Below are 21,633 nucleotides of genomic sequence, written 5' to 3' on the forward strand. Positions count from 1 at the left end.
TACTTTTGGCTTCATGTCGCCCTGCAGCCGTGCTTGAATTTAGGGTAGACGTTTTCTAGCATGCACTGTACAACCGGAAATCATAATGATAATTCTTGCTGCCTTCACGGTACTGTCGGGTGAGGGGTCACAAATTGAGACAGACTCCTCTCGTTTGCATATACTATTTCCCCACTGCATAGCGAAAGACAACATGACCCCGCATCCTTCACCCTCTATTCGTTAACTTAACCGTCCGCCTTCAACCCAGGACTTATTTACTATAGCAGAGTTGAGTGGACCGCTACTTTTTTTTGCCACTTTTAATTATCTGCCCTGTCCGACCAGCCGGCTGCAGCTGTCTCTCTTCAGCAACGGGAGGTAAGAGAGGTGCTCCGCGGCGGGACAATCCGCTGCTAGCCACCAGCTAACTTAGCTAGCAGGCGAGCTAACCCGTTAGCAGCTGGCGGTGGTCCCAGCCCTTCGACTTAACACATAAAATGTTTGGCTGTAGCACTCTAGAACGGTGATTTTTTCGTAAACGGTTGCTTGTTTGAAACATTGCTCAGATTGCCCTTAAAGTGCAAGTTTTGGGTAAGTTGTTAGCCGAGACAAGACAGACCGTTTTATCAAGGTAACCAGAGTAAGTAGCATCGTTTCCCGAGTTTTTCAAAATAAAAGTGTAATTTGCGCTCATAATTGGAGCAAAATAATAGTTGTCATTTCAGTAAATGGGTCAAAAGGTGAATACATTTAACTTTCTAAGCGTTTCACATTCATCTTTGTATTTCTATGTGTATAAGTGGATAATGAAATTTGAGAAAAGACATGGCATGTGAAAAGTATTTTACTTTATTTATTTATGTTTACTACTCTGTCGTTTTACAGCTGAGTTAAGTGTAAAAACCTAACATTACATTGAGACATAAATGGAAATAGCCCCAGATAGAAAGAGAGGTGGAAAATAGACTCATTTTGGAAAATAGCTATAAAATAGCTATATGCTTCCGAATTCAGTTTAATTCTGTCTGTGTATAATGTGAAAATGGTTATTGTTATCGAGCTACCAGTTTGTCTTACTTTGAAGGTTGCAAGCATCGCTTCCGCTTTCTAGTCTCGTTCTGGCTAACAGGACAGCTAAGCAGCAGTTGATGGGAGGTTGGTGCTCAGGGGAACCAACTGGAGTTGACGGCGCTAGCTTAGCCAGCACAGGCTGCTAGGGGAGTGATCTGTTGTTGCAGGTTTGGCAAGATGCTAATAGAGGCGATTTAACCGCAACACACTGCAGCAAGTCTCCTGTGTGACTCCTCAGAGGTCCAGCCGAGCTGAACTTCGCTGAGCCATGCGACAGTGGTGTGTCCCCGTTGCGACCCCACGCACTGAACCACTCCCGGGGCGCCTGTCCGTGTCACCACCTCCATCAGGTAAGATCTACAACGAGACAGCGAAACTGTCAAAGTCAGCCAGCTGCTGAGATCTGGATGTTACAGTTGTGCTTAGAGAGATCCGTGTGTGGTAAAGGTGGGGGGTTAAATCACTGCGCGCTGCTTTGGGAGCGCTTGACTTTTTAAGCAGAGAGTTTTGTAAAAAAAAAAAAAAATCCAACAACTTAACTTTTTCCATGCGGCAGTGTTCTGGAAGTTTCCTCGTCTTGCAACACATTTAACAAGTTGAACTTTTTCTGTTTGTTGTAGCAGCATCATTATCCACTATTTACAGTTATGCAAAAGTGGAAGAAATTATTCCAGTAGATTTTTGTCATCCAAGAACAGAGCAGGGTGTATAAATGTATCATCCTGCTTAGGTGAAAGTGCAAAAGTTTTATCATCATAATGTACTTAATGCACTTCAAGTGAAAGTACTCATGCAGACTTTCATGCAAGATTAAAATCATCTACAGCTGGAGGCTAATGTTAGTTACTGTAGATTCAAAAATACAGCTTCATATTAAGGAGACAGATATTTTAGAATACATGCAAAACCTACTTTAGAAGTACTTAAGTGCATTAAACATACTTAATGCTGCTACCTTATTTCCAGAGGTGTCGCCACAGTGCAGTGATCCATATATTTTATTTGGCACAGTTTTTTCGCCATATGCCCTTCCTTCCACTGCTGTACTTCCCTAAAGTACTTGAGTAAATGCACTGAGTTATGTCTGCCACTGGTCCTATCTGTACTAACATCTAGTGGCACTGATCATCATAGAAAATCAAATTTGAGGGGGGCTAATGCTACCTGATGCCCCATCTCTGAATAACCATGCTTTTCATGTTAGCAAGGTCATGTCAAATTCCTGCAATTCTTTAAAAAAAAAAAAAGTTTAATGTGATCTTTACTTTTTAGTGCATCTTAGTCATTGGTGAATACTAGGATAAGGCTCCCTGCAGACTTGCGGGACTTTAAAAATAAAAACCCTAAAAGGATGGATATGACTCAGCCGAGGTGGGACCTGATGTTAGGTTACGTATGCCAGGGTGATCTTACTTTAATTCCACCCAGGACAAATGGAGCAAGGTTAGCCTAAGTGCAGTGTTGCCAAGCATTTGAAAGGTGGCCAAAACTTTTTTTTTTTTGAATGACCCAAAGGGTTCCTCGCAGGAGAACAGTGCGGAGTGCTCTGTTCTCTAAGTGCAGTTTTTTTATAACCTCGTCATGTTTTCACTCAAAGTTATTTGGGTTTTTTCGAGTATTAACGTTACCAAAATACTTGGATCAGATTTGCATTTAAAGTGTCATTATAAATAAACTCCTTCAAAGTGCTTGAATCCTGCTGCGTGTGCCTTTCTCATCTATTAATATTCCTTTGATCATTTCTCTGCAGGTTCTGAAAAAGTCTGCAACATATTATCTCTATTTAAGGTCTGTGAATGTGTTGAGTGGGGATAAATATAGCCGTTTATGTCTTGGTAACACTGTGAAGTCTCGTGGTGCTGTTTATCTGGTGAGAAATCAGCCCGTCCGTGCTGCTCTCGGGTGTATTAATAGGTTGATGAGTGGTTCAGACTCATTCACAGATTTGGTCTTGTGTCTCATTGGTTTCACCTCGATAAACCCGGCTCATTTACTCTAGATGCCAGAATGGAGTGCTGTGAGGTGGAGCCCCGCTACACCATCGAGCAGATTGACCTCCTGCAGCGCCTGCGCCTGTCCGGCATGACCAAACCTCAGATCATCCACGCTTTGGAGTCCCTGGAGAGGCTGGACCCCGATCACCGCCCGTCCCACTGTGACTCTCACCCGGCCCCTTCCAACAACGCCCCCGCTACTGCTGCCCCAGCCCCGTCCTCGTCGTCATCATCCTCCGCCTCCTCGCTCTCCCTGGCCTCAGCAACCACGCAGACCTCCGGCCTGGACGGCGCCGCGCTGTCCCCAAGCAACAGCTTCGAGGCCTCTCCCCCACCCCTCTATCCTCCCACTGTGGCAGTTCAGCGGTCTTTCAGCTACGACATGATGGGGGAGGAGGATTGGGACCTGGAGGAAAAGGTGGAGGAGTACATGAGGTAAGGAGAGGGAGAACGGGAGGATTGTGGTGCAAGAGAGACCAAAGGAATAGTAGAGAGACTATTATAACATCAGATAATGACAGCTACTATTCCCAGAGGCGAAGGCTTATTCTTCAGAATTTACATGCAGTTAATTCAGGTCAGGTGCTCAGGGATGGCTGAAAAAGGAGAAGCAGCAGTGAATAAGGTTAGTCGGAGCAAAGGCTGGTGTTTTAACCACCGTGTAATGGTTCTTCTGGCAGTGATGGGGCCTTTTGTTGCTTTCGCAGGAGAGACAGCAACCTGGTGAAAGAAGAGATTAAAACTTTCCTGAACAACCGCAGAATCTCTCAGGCAATCGTGGGCCAAGTTACAGGTACTCTGCTTTGCTGTGACATCCCCGATCATTAAACTGTTGATCGTGCAGTGAGAAACACAGGGGGGGCTCAGCATTTAATTAGAGTTGAACTTTTGCTGTCTTGATTTAATTCAAACAAAATGCTAAACCAAACGATTCTGTATTGAACAAATGAAAAGCTGCTTTCAGGCTTTTTGTTCTTATTCTCTCTGCCAACTCATTCACTCGTTTCTTTTTTTTAAACTGCAAAATGAAGTGTAACTAGCTCACAGATGCTCCCATCCCACTTTCGCCAGTTTCTATTCAATACTTGAACCTTGGCTTCAGGCATCTGCTGATGCGGAGTATTGATACTACTGAAACTACTGCAAACTTAAAGCTGTTAAAGTTGTGAAATCTCTCCAAGCTGCTCTTGTTTTGTTGTTAACTCCCTGTTGGATTAAATTTGTTGATAGTTTGAGACCGTTAGGAGACCACGCAAACAAAGCAACATTACTGTGTGCAATGAAATTGTGGCCGCGTTGCTTTTGGTGGTTTTAAAGATGGAGAGCATGTCTGCAACATGCAATCATGATCAGTTGTAATGAACTAGTGGAAACTCCGGTTTTCACTAGTTGAACATCATAGACTCAGAAATTCAGAAACCTATATAAATAGTGACATAGTTGCTGCAATACGAGGATTTAACTGAAAAATTATTTAGGTGCATAGCAACCTTGCTGTTATAGTAATATAACCAGCTGGCAACCAGTTGAGTCGAGTCCCCTACTGCAAAGAGACAAATTGCACTTATCAGTGTAGACTGATTCAGGTTAATGTCAATGTATTGACAATCTCTCTGCTTTTATAAATGAGACGGCAACTATTTGCAAACTTTCAGCAGTCTGAGTCAAGACTGTTTGGAAAAGACTTGCCTCCTATCAGCCAACCTGTGCAATCACCTTGCGATTGGAAGTGGTTTCCACATCTATTTGCGATCGGTCACTAAATGGGGGAAATTCCACGCCATCACAGATGCTTAGACATGAGTTTCACACATTCTGTTAAAACCTAACCATAAACTACCCCTCAGATACGTCAGGTTTCCATTAGTGGGCTAAGTTAATGTTGTAGCTTATATCTCCAATAAAGATCCTAAAACACAGAATTTCCTGGTCTTGGTGGTCATTTTAGGGCCATCGAGTTGGTAAAAAACTTGAGAAAATATTGCGATTAAAGTGTTTAAATTAACTGCTTTGTCTAACAAAGTTCAGAGAGATTCACTGTACTGTCGTGTAGGCGCCTAACTGGTAACTGGACTTGCTTTCAAAGCCTGAATACAGTTGAGTACCTGAGCACAGTCTGACTTTTAATACCAAGAAAAGGAAAAATAAGCACACAGAGTCAGAAAGATTTTAAAGAGCCTTTTAATGGGCTTCAGCTAATGCCAGCTGTATTATGTGTGTTTGCAGTAGCAGCAGGTTCATGTCAGTAAACTTCTACTCCTTCCTTGAAAATGGATTGCACTACATCACGTCCTTAATTAAAGTATCGATGTCGGGGGATGGCTTCATTAGCTGAACAGGAGTATTCCAGAGCTGGAACGCAGCCGATCTCTCCAGCAGCGCCGCCGCCGATGGTGCGCCACGACATAAATCATTGTCCTCAACCTGTTAAAATAACGTGTGTCACCTCCCGCACGCAGGCATCAGCCAGAGCTACATTTCTCAGTGGCTGCTGCAGCAGGGCCTGGAGATGAGCGACTCCAAGCGCAGAGCTTTCTACCGCTGGTACCTGCTGGAGAGGAACAACCCAGGTGAGACGCAGGCCAAGAGGTACAAGCGTAACATGTAACTTTTACAGAGGAGAGGAGCGGGACACAGATCCTCCCAGGAATAATGGATTTTGGATTAATTATGAGAAGGTACAGATCAGTGCCTCAAGGTTGAATGTCAGGTTAATGATGAAAGATTACCCTGCAGATTAGATAGCAGAAGGCTCGTGTTAGAAAGGGATAATATGTCTTGTGTGTCTTGAATGCGAACCACCGCTTGCTAACCCTTCCCCATCCACCTCTCCTCCTCCTCCTCCACTTTACCCGCCCACCATTCTCCCGCATGGTAAACCCGCCCACCTTTAATTCCTCCCGCTTAACCCCAACCTGGTCCACAATGGCTGCGAGGTCGAGAAAGGACACGAGACAAATCTATATTTTCAGCTAAAGGTAGTCCCGTCACAGGAGATTCTAATCGATAACGTTAAGGCTTCTGGTTGGGAAATGAAACTTTAGCGGGCGAATCCGGCTTCTCTGCGCAGGCTAGAGTAACAGCTCGGGTCAGCGCTGACCTCGCCTCGTCCTGAGATGCAAATTCGGCAAGCATTAAAACGGCGACGGCACGACAAACGGGCGTCAACTCAAGATGCTCCCTGCTTTTATTGATTATTGTCAAACAGCATGCTCCCGCACCAAATCATGTCAAAAAGTCCATCTTTACATTGTTAGTGTGTGAAATAAACAAAGCCGCTGATGGACCATCTGCCGTCCCTGCTGTCTCCTTTCATCTTAATGCTTTATTATTTCCCCCCCTCCCACATCGTCCCACTCAGGCTTCGCTTTAGCTCCTCTGTAGTTCCCAGCCCTGACGCTGGAGGTACTCTGGTGCTGGTTTTCATTCCCACATGGCTAACAAACAAGCTATTAACAGTGATACTAACAATAACTACTTTGTCTGCAATGTTTCTGAGCCAAAGTGGCCACGGCGCTTTGCTTCTTACATGAGCTCTTATTGACCTGCCCTCCATGAATCTGTAAAGAAGCAGTGTTGTCTGTGAAATTGATTCCTGATCGGCCAATCCACTGAAATTACAGCGCGTGTATTTGTTGATAAAGTTACCATTTCAAGGCACGTCTGCAGGAGTGTGTCACTTAATCCAGAGACATAGATGCAAACTATCAGCCTCCAGTTGTTGCCACAGCTGGTGTCTGTGTCCCGTGGCGGTGGCCTGCCTGACTATTGGTTTTGTCCCGACTGAAGGGCTGAGGTGGAGTGAAAGCCAGCACAGCGTGAGTCCCAGGGCCAGGGGAGGGGACAGAGACGGGACGGTAGCAGGGGCAAGCGGCAGCCTCCCCAACATCCTCCCCAATCCCAACACCAACCTCAACCCCAACCCATCGTGGAGCAGGCAGAGAGAGCTGCTGATGCACTTGCTGCCGTGGTACACTGCTGCAGCCGCAGCTGCCCAAGCCCAGCCAGGTAACTGCGCCCTTACTCGCGCACCCCCACCCCGCCCTCCTTGGCATCAGCAGCTTGCCACAGGAGACACATGCACCACAGTGGGTCTGCATGCTGATCAGCCTGGACCTGCTTTGTCAGCACGGGGTTTTACAGCAGTCTCAGATGGCTCCTAAACTTAGATTTCTAATGCTAAAAAGAAATGGCTCCAGACGTTTCATATCCAGCTCACCATTATAGCGAGTGGGTGTGGTTTAATGTAGTTGTCTCTGTGTGTTCTGAGTCATCCAGGTCATGATAATCTAAGGAACTTGGAAAGAAAAGTGAATGGACTTCTTTAAGTTTCTTAAAGATGTTTCACCTCTCATGCGAGAGGTTGTTCACACGTTTATCTAGAAGTGAGTTTCTTACTCTCTGTTTAAGACTCCCTTTCTGTTCCATTCGTGTCAACCTTTCTGTGACAGTGTTTTCATAAAGCTCGCTTAGTCAAAGTACAGATGGTAAAAAGTTCTGATAGGGTTTGACATAAAATCCCACATGCACTGTGATTGGTACCCCAAATTCTTCACATTCACAATCAGATACTAAACATAGTTTAAACTTTGAGCTTTTAAAAGCTTTTGAAAAGATTCAAAGTCTGTGTCATGCAAATTGTGTTGATATCATGTCCTTTAAAAACCTGAGACATGAATGTGATCTGAAAAGAATAAGACTTGACTTTACTTGACCACTACAAACGCCTTCTGTTTAGGACTGTTTAGGACAGGGCATCATATCAGAGTTTTTTTGTTTGTTTGTTTTTAAACAAAAAAATCCATTCAAATGCATTTCAGAAAAGTATTTGATCCCTTTGCAAAACATACTTTAGCACCTGGTGGCAAAACCTTTGTTGGCAATTACAGAGGTCAGACGTGTCTTGTAGTTGGCCACACGTTTTTCACGCAGAGGGGATTTTGTCCCACTCCTCTTTGCAGATCCTCTCCCAGTTATTAATGTTTCGTGGCTGATTTTTGGCAACTTGAACCTTCAGCTCCCTCCACAGATTTTCTATAGGATTAAGGTCTGGAGATTGACTAGGCCACTCCAAGACCTCAATATACGTCTTCTTCAGCAAATTCTTTGTTGCCTTGGCTGTGTGTTTTGGATCATTGGCATGCTGGAATACCCACCCATTACCTGTTTTTAATGCCCTGACTGAGGGAAGGAGGTTCTCACCCAAGATTTGACGGTACATGGCCTCATCCATCCTCCCTTTGATGCAGTTTGGTTGTACTGTCCCCTTGGCAGAAAAACACCCCCAAAGCATAATGTTTCCACCTCCATGTTTGACCCTGGGGATGGTGTTCTTGGAGTCACAGGCAGCATTCCTCCTCCTCCAAACATGGTGAGTTGAGTTGATGCCAAAGAGATTTTGGTCTCATCTGACCACAACACTTTCTCCCAGTCCTTCTCTGAGTCATTGAGATGTTCAGTGGCATACTTCAAACGGGCCTGTACATCTGCCTCCTTGAGCCGGTGGGGCCTTGTGGACACTCACCGAGCTGCTTGGCGATGGTCTTGTAGCCCATTCCAGCCTTGTGTAGGTCCAAATTCTTGTCACTGACATCCTAGGAAAGCTCTTCTCTTCTCTTCTTTTATACAAGAAACAAGTAGGGTTGGGTATCGTTTAGGTTTTATCCAATACCGGTGCCAAACCGGTACTTTTGAAACTGTGCCGGTGCTTAAACGTGCTAGAACCGATGCTAGAACCGGTGCTTAAAGAATGGAAAACACAAACTTTGTCCAAAAACTTCTTATGTTTTTATTTTTTAGCAGTTTCTTTTTATCTGCAAAATGATAACCAAGTTAGCCTTTTCTGTTCATACAACATACCACCTTTGGTTGGAACTGGTGCTTAATAAACAATGGAAAACACAAACTTTGTCCTAAAACCTCTCATGTTTAGCTGTTTTTTTTTTTTTTTTTTTTTTTTTTTGGAAAAAGATTTCAATGTTAGCCTTTTCTGCAGCTATAGGGCATATATGGTATCACTCTATCAAACAAGAAGACAGCCGCATGTAACTACGATGGTGTTTGCTAGTTCACCTTACATGCATTAATGTAATAACGTGGTTAGCCTACTCAACGTAAATTACACACGAACAACATTAAGCTACTCACGCAGAGAAGAACGGCTGCTGCTGCCATCATCACCCGTCATCATTTCTGCTACACTGGCAGGGCTAGGGGCCAGGACTCTACTCTTCAGGTTCTTGGGGGATGTTGCTAACTCCGGGTCCGATAACAGGCACCACACCCGCAGTAGATGTGCTGCTCTGTGTGAGGTCTGGCAGCAAGCTATCAAATACGGTGCATTTCTCGGCTTTAAAAAAAACGCTATGCTGCCAGGTGTTTCATCAGATTCGAGGTGTTACCTCCTTTGCACAGTATCACCTTAAAGCACTTGTTGCAGGCTGCTGAGTTTGCATCTTTTGCTGTGAAGTACAGCCAGACTTTGACCACTTCGCCTTGGGCATTTTTAATCTGCAGCTCTGCTTTAAAGGAACGCACGTACCTGGGCCCGCCGACTATCCTTGGAAAGGTAAAATGATTGGCTAGAATCCAAAGTGTATGACATCTCAGGAAAAAAAAGCACCGAAATAAAGAACCGAAATGTGCGCTGCTTTTCGGTCTGGTTACTGTTTATGTCAGAACGGTGCCATAATGGCACCGGATACCGGTACCCATCCCTAGTAGCAAGTTGAAAAGGCTGTCATTGTCAGCTTTACCTGTATAAAATACACCTGGGAGCCAGAAATCTTACTGATTTATAGGGGATAAAATACCTATCCTTCATGAAAATGTAAATTAATTGATAACTTTTTTGAAATGCATTTATTTTGTTATCGTTCTGTCTCTCACTGTTCAAGTAAACTTACCATTGAAATTATAGGCTGATCAGTTATTTGTTAGTGGGCAAACTTACAAGATCAGCAGGGGTTCAAATAATTTTTTCCCTGACTGTATGTGCTAAAATATGCACCGAGGCTACATGAGCACTGTTACCTTGTGCATCAGTTTAATTTAGTTTTATTTATACAGCGCCAAATCACAACAACCGTTGCCTCAAGGCACTTTATACTGTAGGTTAAAGACCCTACAATAATACATACAGAGAAAAACCCAACAATCATATGACCCCCTATGAGCAAGCACTTTGGCGACAGTGGGAAGGAAAAACTCCCTTTTAACAGGAAGAAACCTCCGGAACCAGCTCAGGGAGGGGCGGGGCCATCTGCCGCAACTGGAAGGAAAACAGGATAAAGACATGGTGTGAGAGAGAAACAGAACCTAATAACAAGTATGATTCAGTGCAGAGAGGTCTGTTAACACATAGTGAGTGAAAAAGCTGACTGAAGAAGAAATACTCAATGCATCATGGGAATCCCCCAGCAGCCTACGTCTATTGCAGCATAACTAAGGGAGGATTCAGGGTCACCTGGTCCAGCCCTAACTATATGCTTTAGCAAAAAGGAAAGTTTTAAGCCTAATCTTAAAAGTAGAGATAGTGTCTGTCTCCCGAATCCAAACTGGAAGCTGGTTCCACAGAAGAGGGGCCTGAAAACTGAAGGCTCTCCCTCCCATTCTACTTTTAAATACTCTAGGAACAACAAGTAGGCCTGCAGTGCGAGAGCAAAGTGCTCTAATAGGGTGATATGGTACTACAAGGTCATTAAGATAAGATGGGGCCTGATTATTTAAGACCTTGTATGTGAGGAGCAGGATTTTGAATTCAATTCTGGATTTAACAGGAAGCCAATGAAGGGAAGCCAAAACAGGAGAAATATGCTCTCTCTTTCTAGTCCCTGTCAGGACTCTTGCTGCAGCATTTTGGATTAGCTGAAGGCTTTTCAGTGAATTTTTTGGACATCCTGATAATAATGAATTGCAGTAGTCCAGCCTGGAAGTAATAAATGCATGAACTAGTTTTTCAGCGTCACTCTGAGACAGGATATTTCTAACTTTAGAGATGTTGCACAAATGGAAGAACGTTTAATATGTTTAATATGTGCATTGAAGGAAATATCCTGGTCAAAGATGACTCCAAGGTTCCTCACAGCATTACTGGAGGCCAAGGTAATGCCATCCAGAGTAAGAATCTGCTTAGATACCATATTTCTAAGATTTTCAGGGCCGAGTAAAATAACCTCAGTTTTATCTGAATTAAGAAGCAGAAAGTTAGCGGCCATCCAGGTCTTTATGTCTTTAAGACATTCCTGCAGTTTAACTAATTGGTGTGTGTTATCTGGCTTCATGGACAGATAGAGCTGGGTGTCATCTGCATAGCAGGGAAAATGTATGCTATGTCTTCTAATGATGCTGCCTAAGGGAAGCATGTATAATGAAAAACAGAAGTGGTCCTAGCACTGAACCCTGTGGAACTCCATAATTAACCTCAGTGTGTGAAGAGGACTCTCCATTTACATGCACAAACTGGAGTCTATTAGATAGATATGATACAAACCACTGCAGTGCAGTACCTGTAATACCTACAGCATGTTCTAATCGCTCTAATAGGATATTATGGTCAACAGTATCGAACGCTGCACTAAGGTCTAGCAGGACAAGCACAGAGATGAGTCCACTGTCAGAGGCCATAAGAAGATCATTTGTAACCTTCACTAAAGCTGTTTCTGTGCTGTGATGAGCTCTGAAACCTGAAACTCTGAAACAGTTAACAGATCTAACAGATCTGTTAACTGTTTGACAACTAGTCTTTCAGGATTTTTGATATGAAAGGAGGGTTGGAGATTGGCCTATAATTAGCTAAGACAGCTGGGTCAAGAGATGACTTCATCAGAGTGAAAAAAGTTATTTCAGAAGACTGAAATAATAATAATTTTAATGGGTTGTGTCTGGAGGGACAAAAACATGATAAAATGAACAAAAATGACTAAACCTCAGTTTTTAAATGCCAAAAGGTGTTACACATCGGATAAGACGATGTCAAACCTTCCGCTATAAAGAAAAACATATTGAAGGACACAGCAACGCCCTTTGTAAAGGTCTGGTCTTGGAAAGTGAAGTTGCATGCTCTCCCTTCGACAGGTGCTACCTTATCAATGCGTTCTTTGGTGAAGGAGGAGCCTGACTGGAGGACGGGGATCATGACAGGCGACAGAGCAGGGATAGTGGGCGGTCCACTGAGGCTGCGCAGAGGAAGCCGTTTCACCTGGAGAAAGGAATGCCAATCAATTATGGAGAGGTGAGGAAGGTTTAGCACTAATTTAGACTTGGCTTATGGTTTTCCATTCAGCTTTATTTTCTGTCGTGTATCAGGTTTGGATTGTTGGAGTAGCACTTTAAGCAGAGATTTTCAGACTAGGGATGTTCCTGGTGACAAAAATATTAGACTAGCAAACTAATGTGAAACTAATAAACACTCAGATGTCAAAAACTGTCAAAGACATTTGAAATCATTAATCACATTCTTCAATCATACTTTAAATGCTGCTTAACTATGTGGCACCTCACATCATGGATTATGAATATGGCATTTTATACATTAAAATGAAAATTAAGAAGAAGGAAAAAAAGAACAGCTCATGTTGAATATGATATGAAAATATGTTACTGAAAAGATGTTCAAGTCTCATTATTATCCATCAGTACATTTTCTTCGACTTGTCTGGGGCTGGGTCACGCCTGAGCAGAGCGGCCTCCTCCAGCTTATCCTACGAAACACTGGGGCGTACCAGGCCAGCTGAGAGAGTAATCTCTCCAGCGTGTCCTGGGTCTACCCCTGGGTCTCCTCCAGGTAGGACACCTCATCCAGGAGGTGACCACCTCAACAGGCTCCTTTGGTGCCAAGGAGTAACAGCTCTAGTCTGAGCCTCTCCCAAATGGCCGAACTCCTCATCCTCTGTTATGGAGAGGCCAGCCACCCTTAAGATAAAGCAGATTTCCACTGCTTATATCTGCAATGTCATTATGTCGCGTTTAGAACACTAATAATAATATGCTCAACAAAAAGATCAGGTTTAGATGAAGAGCCTTGTGGCGTTTTTCTACAACAGTGTCGGGACTGCAGCGCCATCTGATGGCAGATGGCTGCATAATATTTAGGACACAAAAATTTACAGACAATGAATATCAAAATGTTAACAGAATAAATGATACTGAACGAGCAAAGATTAATCATCTGGTCAACTAGTCACACCCAGACCTAGACCTCCCTCCCCCCAGCCACTTCTTCAAGGATGGGAGGGACACAGAGATGTTTCCAAGCCAACAAAGAGACATAATTTATCCAGCATCATGGATCCTGGGTCTTGAGCCACCTCACCTGGCTCTTCGATGTGGAGGAGTGGTGGTTCTACTCTGAGCCCTTCAGAGTGACCAAGCTTCTCTATCACTAAAGGATAGGGTGAGGTCCACAGGAGTGTGTGACCCAATACCCTTCAGAGGAAGTTCATTTCACTTGCATCCAGAATCTCAGTCTTTTAGTCCCTGCCCACAACTCCTTGCTATAGCTGAAAGTATGAATGTAGCCACCAGTAAATTGACAACTTCACCTTCAGCCCTCTGTTCACCATGACAGAGCAATATAATCTCAGCATTACTGCAGACCATCTGTCAGGCTTATAGTTTGTTTTACCACCGTCTGTAGGTCCTCACCTCTGACAGATACCCTTTGTAATCTGGTCTTGACTGGTCTTGGCTGTAGCTCAACGAAAGAGCAAGTGAGTTTGGCTTTTGAGGGAGGGGCACCGATGGGGAAGGGGTGTGCTTTATATAGGACACAAGATATAATTTGAGCTTTGGTTAAAGAAAATGAAAAGTCACTGTTTTATCCTGGTTGTCTTGTTTTCATAGTTAACTTAGCTGAAATTCAAATTCAGTTAGTCACGCACTGCTTCATAGGACCGAGGTTATTACAGTAAACTAAAACTAAATTCAAATCTAAAACCAGGTGGGACAAAACATTTTATATGAACTAAAAATGGCCTTTGGAAAAAAAACAAAACAAAATAAAACCGCTCAAATGATTTTGTAAATTTCCAAAATTAAAATTTGCCACAACCCGCCTAACTAGGGTTAGTACTGTGTCTGTTCTGTTGTTCCGAAATATTTCCACTGACAGCTGTCCCGTCTTCATAAGTGCAGTGACCAAAACAAATAGTGAAACTTACAAACCTAAGGTCAAACTACATAATTAGAATAACTCTGGATGGATCCTAAATTGTCACCATAAACATCTGCAGCCCCTTAAACAATGACTGGAAAATTCCCGTGGTCACATGTTGTGCTTAGATAAAGTTTATGTGCCGCTCTGAAGTAAAAAAAAGCTCATAGAAAGCAGCCGAGATCGGCAGAACACTTTAGATGACTCGGAGCACATCTGTGCTCGAGTTCTTGGAGCAGAAGCGCAGCGTCGCTTAAGCTAATGGTCAGCATTATAAACCTTTCCAGTATTTGTGTCCTTTATGGCTTCTTTGCCGCGGCTTCCTGCTCTCAGTGGCGAGCAGAACCGGCTCAGTTTATGATGTCATTTTTCATTAAGGCTGCTGTGACCCTGCTTCCCTGGTACGTATTTGTCCCAGACAGTCTTCTCAGTAACCTAGACGGATGCTGAGAAAGAGGAGCACGGTGCCCGCTGTGTGCAATTGATTTCTCTATTAAATGGTTGCTGTAAGTATAGGGTGCAGTCTGGGCACTCAAAGTAATAAGAGCACACAGACAACACTCACCAGCAGTACCCCGGGATTACGCAATTCTACTGCAGTGCTGATCCTTATGAGCTAGTTCAGATCCAAGGACGATACAGTAGAGGTGAAGATGATGTGTGTGAGGGAGGGAGGGAGGTGAAAGGATAGGAGAGCTGGGAGAAATTGATCCCTGTGGTTTTTTTTAATGTGAAATAATGATTCTTTTTCACTGTTAGACAGACAGGAAAAGGAAAGAGATGAGTAACACAAATTTGCAAAGAAAAAGAAATAAATAGTTGTATTTACGGGGTTAGAGTTTTGAATGTTGAAAGCTTAAAATGAATCTGCTTAATCGGTTCGTTAATCTGTCCCTTCACGGCGTGAACCCTCCCCGCTGCTCTCTCACTGTGTAAACATTGTCCTTAACTCTCCTGCCGCTTAATGCAAAAGCCTGAAAAGTTGATGAGGTGTAAAATTAGGGCGTAACTAGCTCGGCTCAGACCGGCGCTGCGCGTCAACTAATAAATGCCCATGACGCCTGCGTGATTGAGCTCTTTGCCAACAGAGCGGCTCTTCATGTCTTCCAGCTTCTTCATGGAGAACCAGTATCCAGATGAGGCGAAGCGGGAGGAGATCGCCAACGCCTGCAACTCCGTCATCCAGAAACCAGGTAGCAAGAGGGGTTCGTCAGTAAAGCGCACTTTTCTGAGTTCTGAAAATACATCTTGCTGAATTGATGTCAGCTGACAGGTGATTAGTCGCTGACGTTCATCATTATTAGTCTTTTTTTTTTTTAGTTAAAATGCCACCTACAGCTTATCGAACGGGAACACCTGCTGCTTTTCTGTCATGCACATCATTCATAAACGCTGTTGGAGAAAGCAAGTGAGCAAGAGCTTTAGCTTTTTCCTGGAGTTTCTGATTGGACCGTTCGAACCTTCTGGAGATGTTTTTCCTCATCACAGAACTGCTTCACCACTCCTGAATTCTGAAGCTGCTTCGAAGCTGATGGTCATATGTCAACAGTTTAATTCGCTCTCATCAGTCGTCGCTAAAGGTCGCTCATCTGGAAGCTGTTGCTCTGTAACTGCGTTCGACTTTCCAGTGCTGGTCGCTTGTTTTGCTTCAATCACTCTGCAGCATCTTTAAAATCCACAAACTCCGTAGACTCATTCTTTGAAACTTTCAGTTCCAGTTTAGCTCCAGTTAGCCAAATTCTGTCTTACTTTTGAGGTTCTCTACCTGCAGATTCACAGGCTGCTGTTGTGGCGGTCCTCCGCGTCACTCAGCTGCCTTTCCAAGTGAGTCTCTCCTACTTCAGACAGACTCTAACTCCACATTGTTATTCTGCTCTAAAGATCCACTGATGGATCCACTGGAGAGCCACTTGAACCAGTACCAACAGTAGGCTGGTAACTGTTGGATGCTTCAGTCCAGAGTGGGAGTAGGTAAGTTGGAAACGAGACCTCCTGCAGGGGCAGCTGAAGGACATTTTGGACTGTCATGTTAACAACATAGCCAGCCTGCAGGCAGAGAAACAGGATGTGTAAGCAGCGCCTGGAATTGCAAAATAAAATCCTTAGGATTTGCACATTTAACTGTTTTGTATGTTTGGTTTGTTTCAACCTTCAGGCTGTAAGCTGTCAGAGTTTGAGCGTGTGACGGCGCTGAAGGTTTACAACTGGTTCGCCAATCGTCGGAAGGAGATGAAGAGGAGAGCGAATATAGGTGAGGAAGATGGAAACATAGGAACGACAGATTAAGGCTTTTGGAAATGTTAGCTTCTGCTGTTAATTAATTTATATGCACATTTTCTACACATTATATTTATCTCACTTCTGCTTCCTCATCTGACCCAACCAGAAGCTGCCATTTTGGAAAGCCATGGGATCGAGGTACCAAGTCCAAGCTGCCACTCGAATGGGGAGGAAGGAGAGATGCAGGAGTTCACGGATCAGGTGACTCATCGATTCTCAGAGCAAGTAAGTAAACACGGACTTAATTACATGACCATATTCTACCCAAGGAGAGGCCAGAACAAATAACTAGCAGGAACACGTATAGGCCGGGTAAAACTGCTCGCGTTGATGCTCCATGTCGCACTGCTCAGAAAATTAAAGGAACACTTTGAAAATGCATCAGATCTGTAATCATGCTGGACATGTATGCAATCAGAGGGCTGAGTTCAAACAAGCCCCCCAAATGTAGAAAATGATGTAGCAGGTTAGTCCATTTTACCCAAATTTCATTGCAGCAACTCTAAATGGTGCGCAGTAGTTTGTGTGGCCCCCCTGTGGTTGTATGCATGCCTAAAACATCGGGGCATGGTCCCAGTGAAATGACAGGTGGTGTTCTGGGGGTCTCCTTCCAGATCTGGACCAGAGCATCACTGAACTCCTGGACAGTCTGTCCCAGAGGTGTTCTACAGGGTTAAGGGTTAGCTAATACATTACTCAGCCCATAGTAGTACAGATATTCAGCATAATGTTTTTCCCATTGAGACAAATTTTCATTTATTAATTAATTTATTTTTTGAACAGTGAATTTACATCTTTTCCACTAAAAGCACAGAGCGGCGACGGTCATCATGAACAATATTCACGAGGCTGAATTGTAAAAGCAATACTGAGACCACAAGAATCCTAGTGATGCCGTACCTGCTTACACTTTAAGCTAAGAAAACGGTGCATTTTTCACACATTTTCGAACGCCTTCAGTGTGAACAAACACGGAGCTGCTGCTGCTCTGCTAACACGCTACGCCTTCTGTGCAGACACAGTGTAGCAGCCAGAGTTTACTAAACTGTACAAATTGCAGGAAGTCACTGGGGCCAGAGCAGAAGCTGGGGCCAGCTGTTAGCTGGTCACAGCAGGCAAGGCATAAACACAGTATGCAGCACTTCCACAGCCGCTTCACTGCCCTTAACAAGCTGCCCAAGCCCAAACTGCTGCCTTAAGACTGACAAGAGGGCCTGAGCTGCTATACGAGAGAAAAGGGACCCACTTTATGAAGTGATATCTAATAAAAGGGACACTAAAGTCCCAACTGTTTTGCTTATGCATCCACAGGAAGACACGTCTTCCCAGAGGATTGTCGACCAACAGGATCCCGCCTCGCTTGCTTCTACGGAGGTGGCAGCCTTGCCGAGCCCCCGCCCTCAGGTTCTGGAACAGAAAGAAGAGGATTCAAAAAGGGAGAGCGTGGATGAAGAGTGACTGAAGTCGGGCACGTCTGTGTTCGAATTTTAATCAGATGAAATAAGGAAACATTAAGTGTCTCCTGCTCCACCAATGCAGGGCCTTTTCGGGCCTGAGTCACCCAAATATGAAAGGGAGGAGGGTGCGGAAGCTCGCTGAGGTGCCTCAGATGGTAAGGAGGCCACTGTATTTATCAACAGTAATCCTGCTTATATTAACGGCAATATACAGTATATAAATATCTAAATATATATATCAATATATATAGTGCATTCCAAGATGGTATTAAAAAGCCTAAATTCCTTAGAGGGAGAATCATGTAAGTGATACCTCGCCTATTTTAAGCTAAGCGTTTTCTGTTTTTGTGCTCCATGCCTTCTTTGAGCTTTGTTTTTTAAAGGGTGGCTGTTTGATGGACTGTGGTGACGGGAATGTGCTGAGCCTGCAGGTCGGGTGTGTTGGGGTGGTGGGGATAAAGCGCGACATCAAGGATCTAGCGTGCGGCGAAACAAACGCCCTCTGTTTTCTTGAACGTCTTGACCTCTTCCCCCCCCCCCCTCCATCTGATCCGTAAGACTGCAACCTCAATCAGTCAATCGATTGATTCAATCAGTCGATCAATCAAGGAGTGCTGTTGCCATCAAAAGCCCTGAGGGACAACCGGAATCTCAGGTAATCCCAAAAATCGTGGATAAAGGCGGTGAAGAGTTGCACCAGGTTTCTTTCGTGTCTTAACGTGTGCTTCGTTTTCTTCGTCTTAACTGTTTAACCGAAACAGGAAGTGTTATTTATACCTTTTGATATTAGCCAGACATGCCTAGGACTAAGTATCACACTATCTGTCTTCTTATATTTAATGCTGCTGTCTCCAACCTCAGCCAGTGAAGCTAGACTAGAAACATAAAGTCTACTCAGTTTTTTTTTTCTTGTTTCTTTTTTATCGTTTGAAAGAACGCTAAAACAAATGTGATCAAAAATCATTGTGCGACAACATAAATGCTACAAGTTACCCTCACTTTCTATTGGGATAAGCTAAAGCTCGAGCTTGTAAATTTCTCAGGCTGCAAAGCTGCACTTCGGAGTGAATCTTACCGGAGTTGTGTTCGAGGAGCTCTCCGACATGTACATAACCCAGAAAAAAAATCCCACACCTATGGGTGCTTTCCTTTCAGTCCATTAGCAGTATATAGAAACTTATTTGTCAGACTTGAAATATGAATAGCTGAACTTTGCATTACATAATCCCTCATATATTCACTGGCCTAAGGCCTTGGAAGTTACCTCCTCGATGTTCATATAATGAACAAAAACTCATGTTCTCAAATTGCGGGTGGGGGCGGCTACCATTTTACCTCCTAATGCCAAAGCTATGCCACGGTAGAGAAACCAGGAAGTGATGGTCACAACACTATAGCTATACAATAGATAGGTTTATTTGCTCAGTACAACACTAGCCAACTCAAGCTTACCTCAGAGTTCCTGTGTGACAGGCGTGCACGACGGGTTTAGTGTCACGAAGCTTCGACAGCAGCCCTCATTGTGACTGTTTATGATATGGACAGTGTCATGTAGCTTTTATGGCGCTGGGGTTTGCCCTGTGTTGATAATGTATTCTCACCTCAGACAGTTCCCTCGTCCAGCTTTGGACAGGAAAGCTGCACGCCATTATGATTATAATGCTCCTCTCTATCTCTCTGCTTTTATCTGACAAGGGAAACCAGTAACGATAATAAAATTGTACACAACCAGTGGAATATGTCTTCATTTATTTCAAAGGATGTAATGTTAGGTTAGGGTTTTCCTTATTTCTTTTTTTATATTTATACTGTTATATTACAGCTAATGTTTCAAATGATGAGGTTGCTGTAGGCGTGAGTAACCCCCGTCAGGCAAAAGCTCTGGCTTCAGATTCCTCTAAACGTGTGGTTTAAGAAAGTTACTTCTACTGTGGGCTTGGTATGATGAGGACCTTAATATGGTCATTTTAGGTGCACAGCTCTGCTCATGAGCACACAAGCACCTCCGACCTGCTGTAAAACCTTTTCCTGAGAGGGAGCCAGTCGAAAGGAAGCTGAGCTAAAAGGGAAAGCAGCTAAAATGTCTGCTTTCAGACAGGCGGCGCTAAGGCCGATATAAGATCAGCAGAGATTATTTATGAACTAAGAATCATACAAAGCTGTGTTAGTAGATTTTTAGTTATGTGTAGTTATCTGGTAGGGCTTACCAAAGTTATGTCATCATAATGAGATACAAAAAAACAGTTCACGATGTTCATGAACTCATGATTTTGAGTTCATGATCATTTTTTTGTGTTACATCAAGAGCGAATATCTCCAAATATAATCTTGTTCCTGCATGTGAAGAAGGGAGCACAGAAGCCCCACCCACCTGCTGTTCAGGCTTTGTGTTCAAGAGGGGCAGCCAATCAGAAGAAAGCCAGCTTACTGGGAAAGAGTAGGGGGCTAAAACAGCTTGTTTCAGTCAGAGAATAAACTGAGGAGCTCATTAACAGCCGAGAGCAGTAGGTTGGGTTTGATTCTGGAAGGAGACACAAATCAAAAATGCTGAGCTACCTGCTGTGGTGGCCCCTTATGAACAAGGGAGCAGCTAAAAGCAGCTTTATTCAAAACCTAACCCAAAATAAACGGGGATCATTGTGAGTCATACAAAACTGCTCTAGCAGAGTCCCAAGAATAAAAATCTAAACTAAATGTGAAAGGCCCTCTTTAAGCTTTTGTTTTTGGAATGGGAACATTCACTGAGGGATAAGAAGGTGAAAACATTTCAAACACTTTTTCATCACACACCAATTAGAACAGAATTATTATTATTATAAGTAATTTAAGAAAGAAATTATATAGTTAGTAGTTCTAACTTAATGTTAGTCATAATTCAATGTTAGTTTAAGCGAAGGGTTTCTAATGAGTGCACCACAGATGTCAGGAGAAGTGGCAGCACTGTGATTTTTATCTGCCAGAGCAGAAAGTCATGGTCACAGATGATGTTGGCAGATAACAGATGTAGTGGAACAACACGGTGAGCAAATCTTCCAAGTATTAGCTGCTAATAACTCACCAAACCTTCGTATCCAACATGACTGAAAATGTTCAACTCGAAGCACCAGCGTGCAGGACTGTTGAAGCATGTCCTGTACAAGAAAATAAAATGCATTTGACCTCAAGATCAAATTTGAGTTCATTCACACGTTGAGCTGGTGTCCAAATTTCACCTGTTTAAAGTGGTGCTTCATTTCTCACCACAGGATGGCAATGTTATCACTTAACTGTGCATAAAAGATGCTTGAGTGAAGAAAGGGGCTCAAGCCTGAAAAATGTGTAAAGGCATTGTAAAGCCTATCAGCTGACATGGTATATGTTATTATGAACTGAGGCCTGTAATGCTGTGATAAGCAGTTTGTTGGTGTGAGCTGAATGTTGAAGGGGACCTTAAAAGTGCTGGATACTCCTATTAAACACGGCTGAGATTTCATACAACACCAAATATAAGAAGAAAATGCTCCTCTCAGGCAAAGAAGCCCCCACCCTACTGGGGTTCACAGCTTTTGTTCCTCAGGGGCAGCCAATCAGAAGAAAGCTGATCTAGATGAAGGTTGTTTGAGACTGTGACAGAGTGGGTGCACCAGGGCCAAGTATAAGGTAAGTTAAATATGAACTGCAATTCCCAGTAGAGTCTAAGAATAAATATGAATGGGAA

General features: G+C 43.6%; 1 protein-coding gene across 5 annotated transcripts; it reads left to right on the forward strand.

Moving 5' to 3' along the window:
• Window positions 1-17: 17 nt before the first annotated feature.
• zgc:91944 (uncharacterized protein LOC436941 homolog) lies at window positions 18-19,673 on the forward strand. Of its 5 annotated transcripts, none has more exons than XM_040020453.1 (11): window positions 19-360; window positions 1,292-1,403; window positions 3,053-3,482; window positions 3,755-3,840; window positions 5,507-5,617; window positions 6,837-7,055; window positions 12,123-12,279; window positions 15,310-15,392; window positions 16,355-16,450; window positions 16,589-16,704; window positions 17,791-19,673. In XM_040020453.1, exons 2-11 carry the CDS (start codon window positions 1,322-1,324, stop codon window positions 17,935-17,937), a joined length of 1,527 nt encoding a protein of 508 aa, XP_039876387.1. In that variant the 5' UTR covers window positions 19-360; window positions 1,292-1,321; the 3' UTR covers window positions 17,938-19,673. The 5 variants fall into 5 exon arrangements, with proteins under 5 accessions (XP_039876389.1, XP_039876387.1, XP_039876385.1 ...); XM_040020451.1 differs by having other exon boundaries at window positions 24-360; window positions 16,586-16,704; XM_040020455.1 differs by lacking the exon at window positions 6,837-7,055 and having other exon boundaries at window positions 18-360.
• Window positions 19,674-21,633: the final 1,960 nt, after the last annotated feature.

This window comes from Simochromis diagramma, unplaced genomic scaffold, assembly GCF_900408965.1.
Source record: "Simochromis diagramma unplaced genomic scaffold, fSimDia1.1 OVJJ01000753.1, whole genome shotgun sequence".
Lineage (NCBI taxonomy): Eukaryota > Metazoa > Chordata > Actinopteri > Cichliformes > Cichlidae > Simochromis > Simochromis diagramma.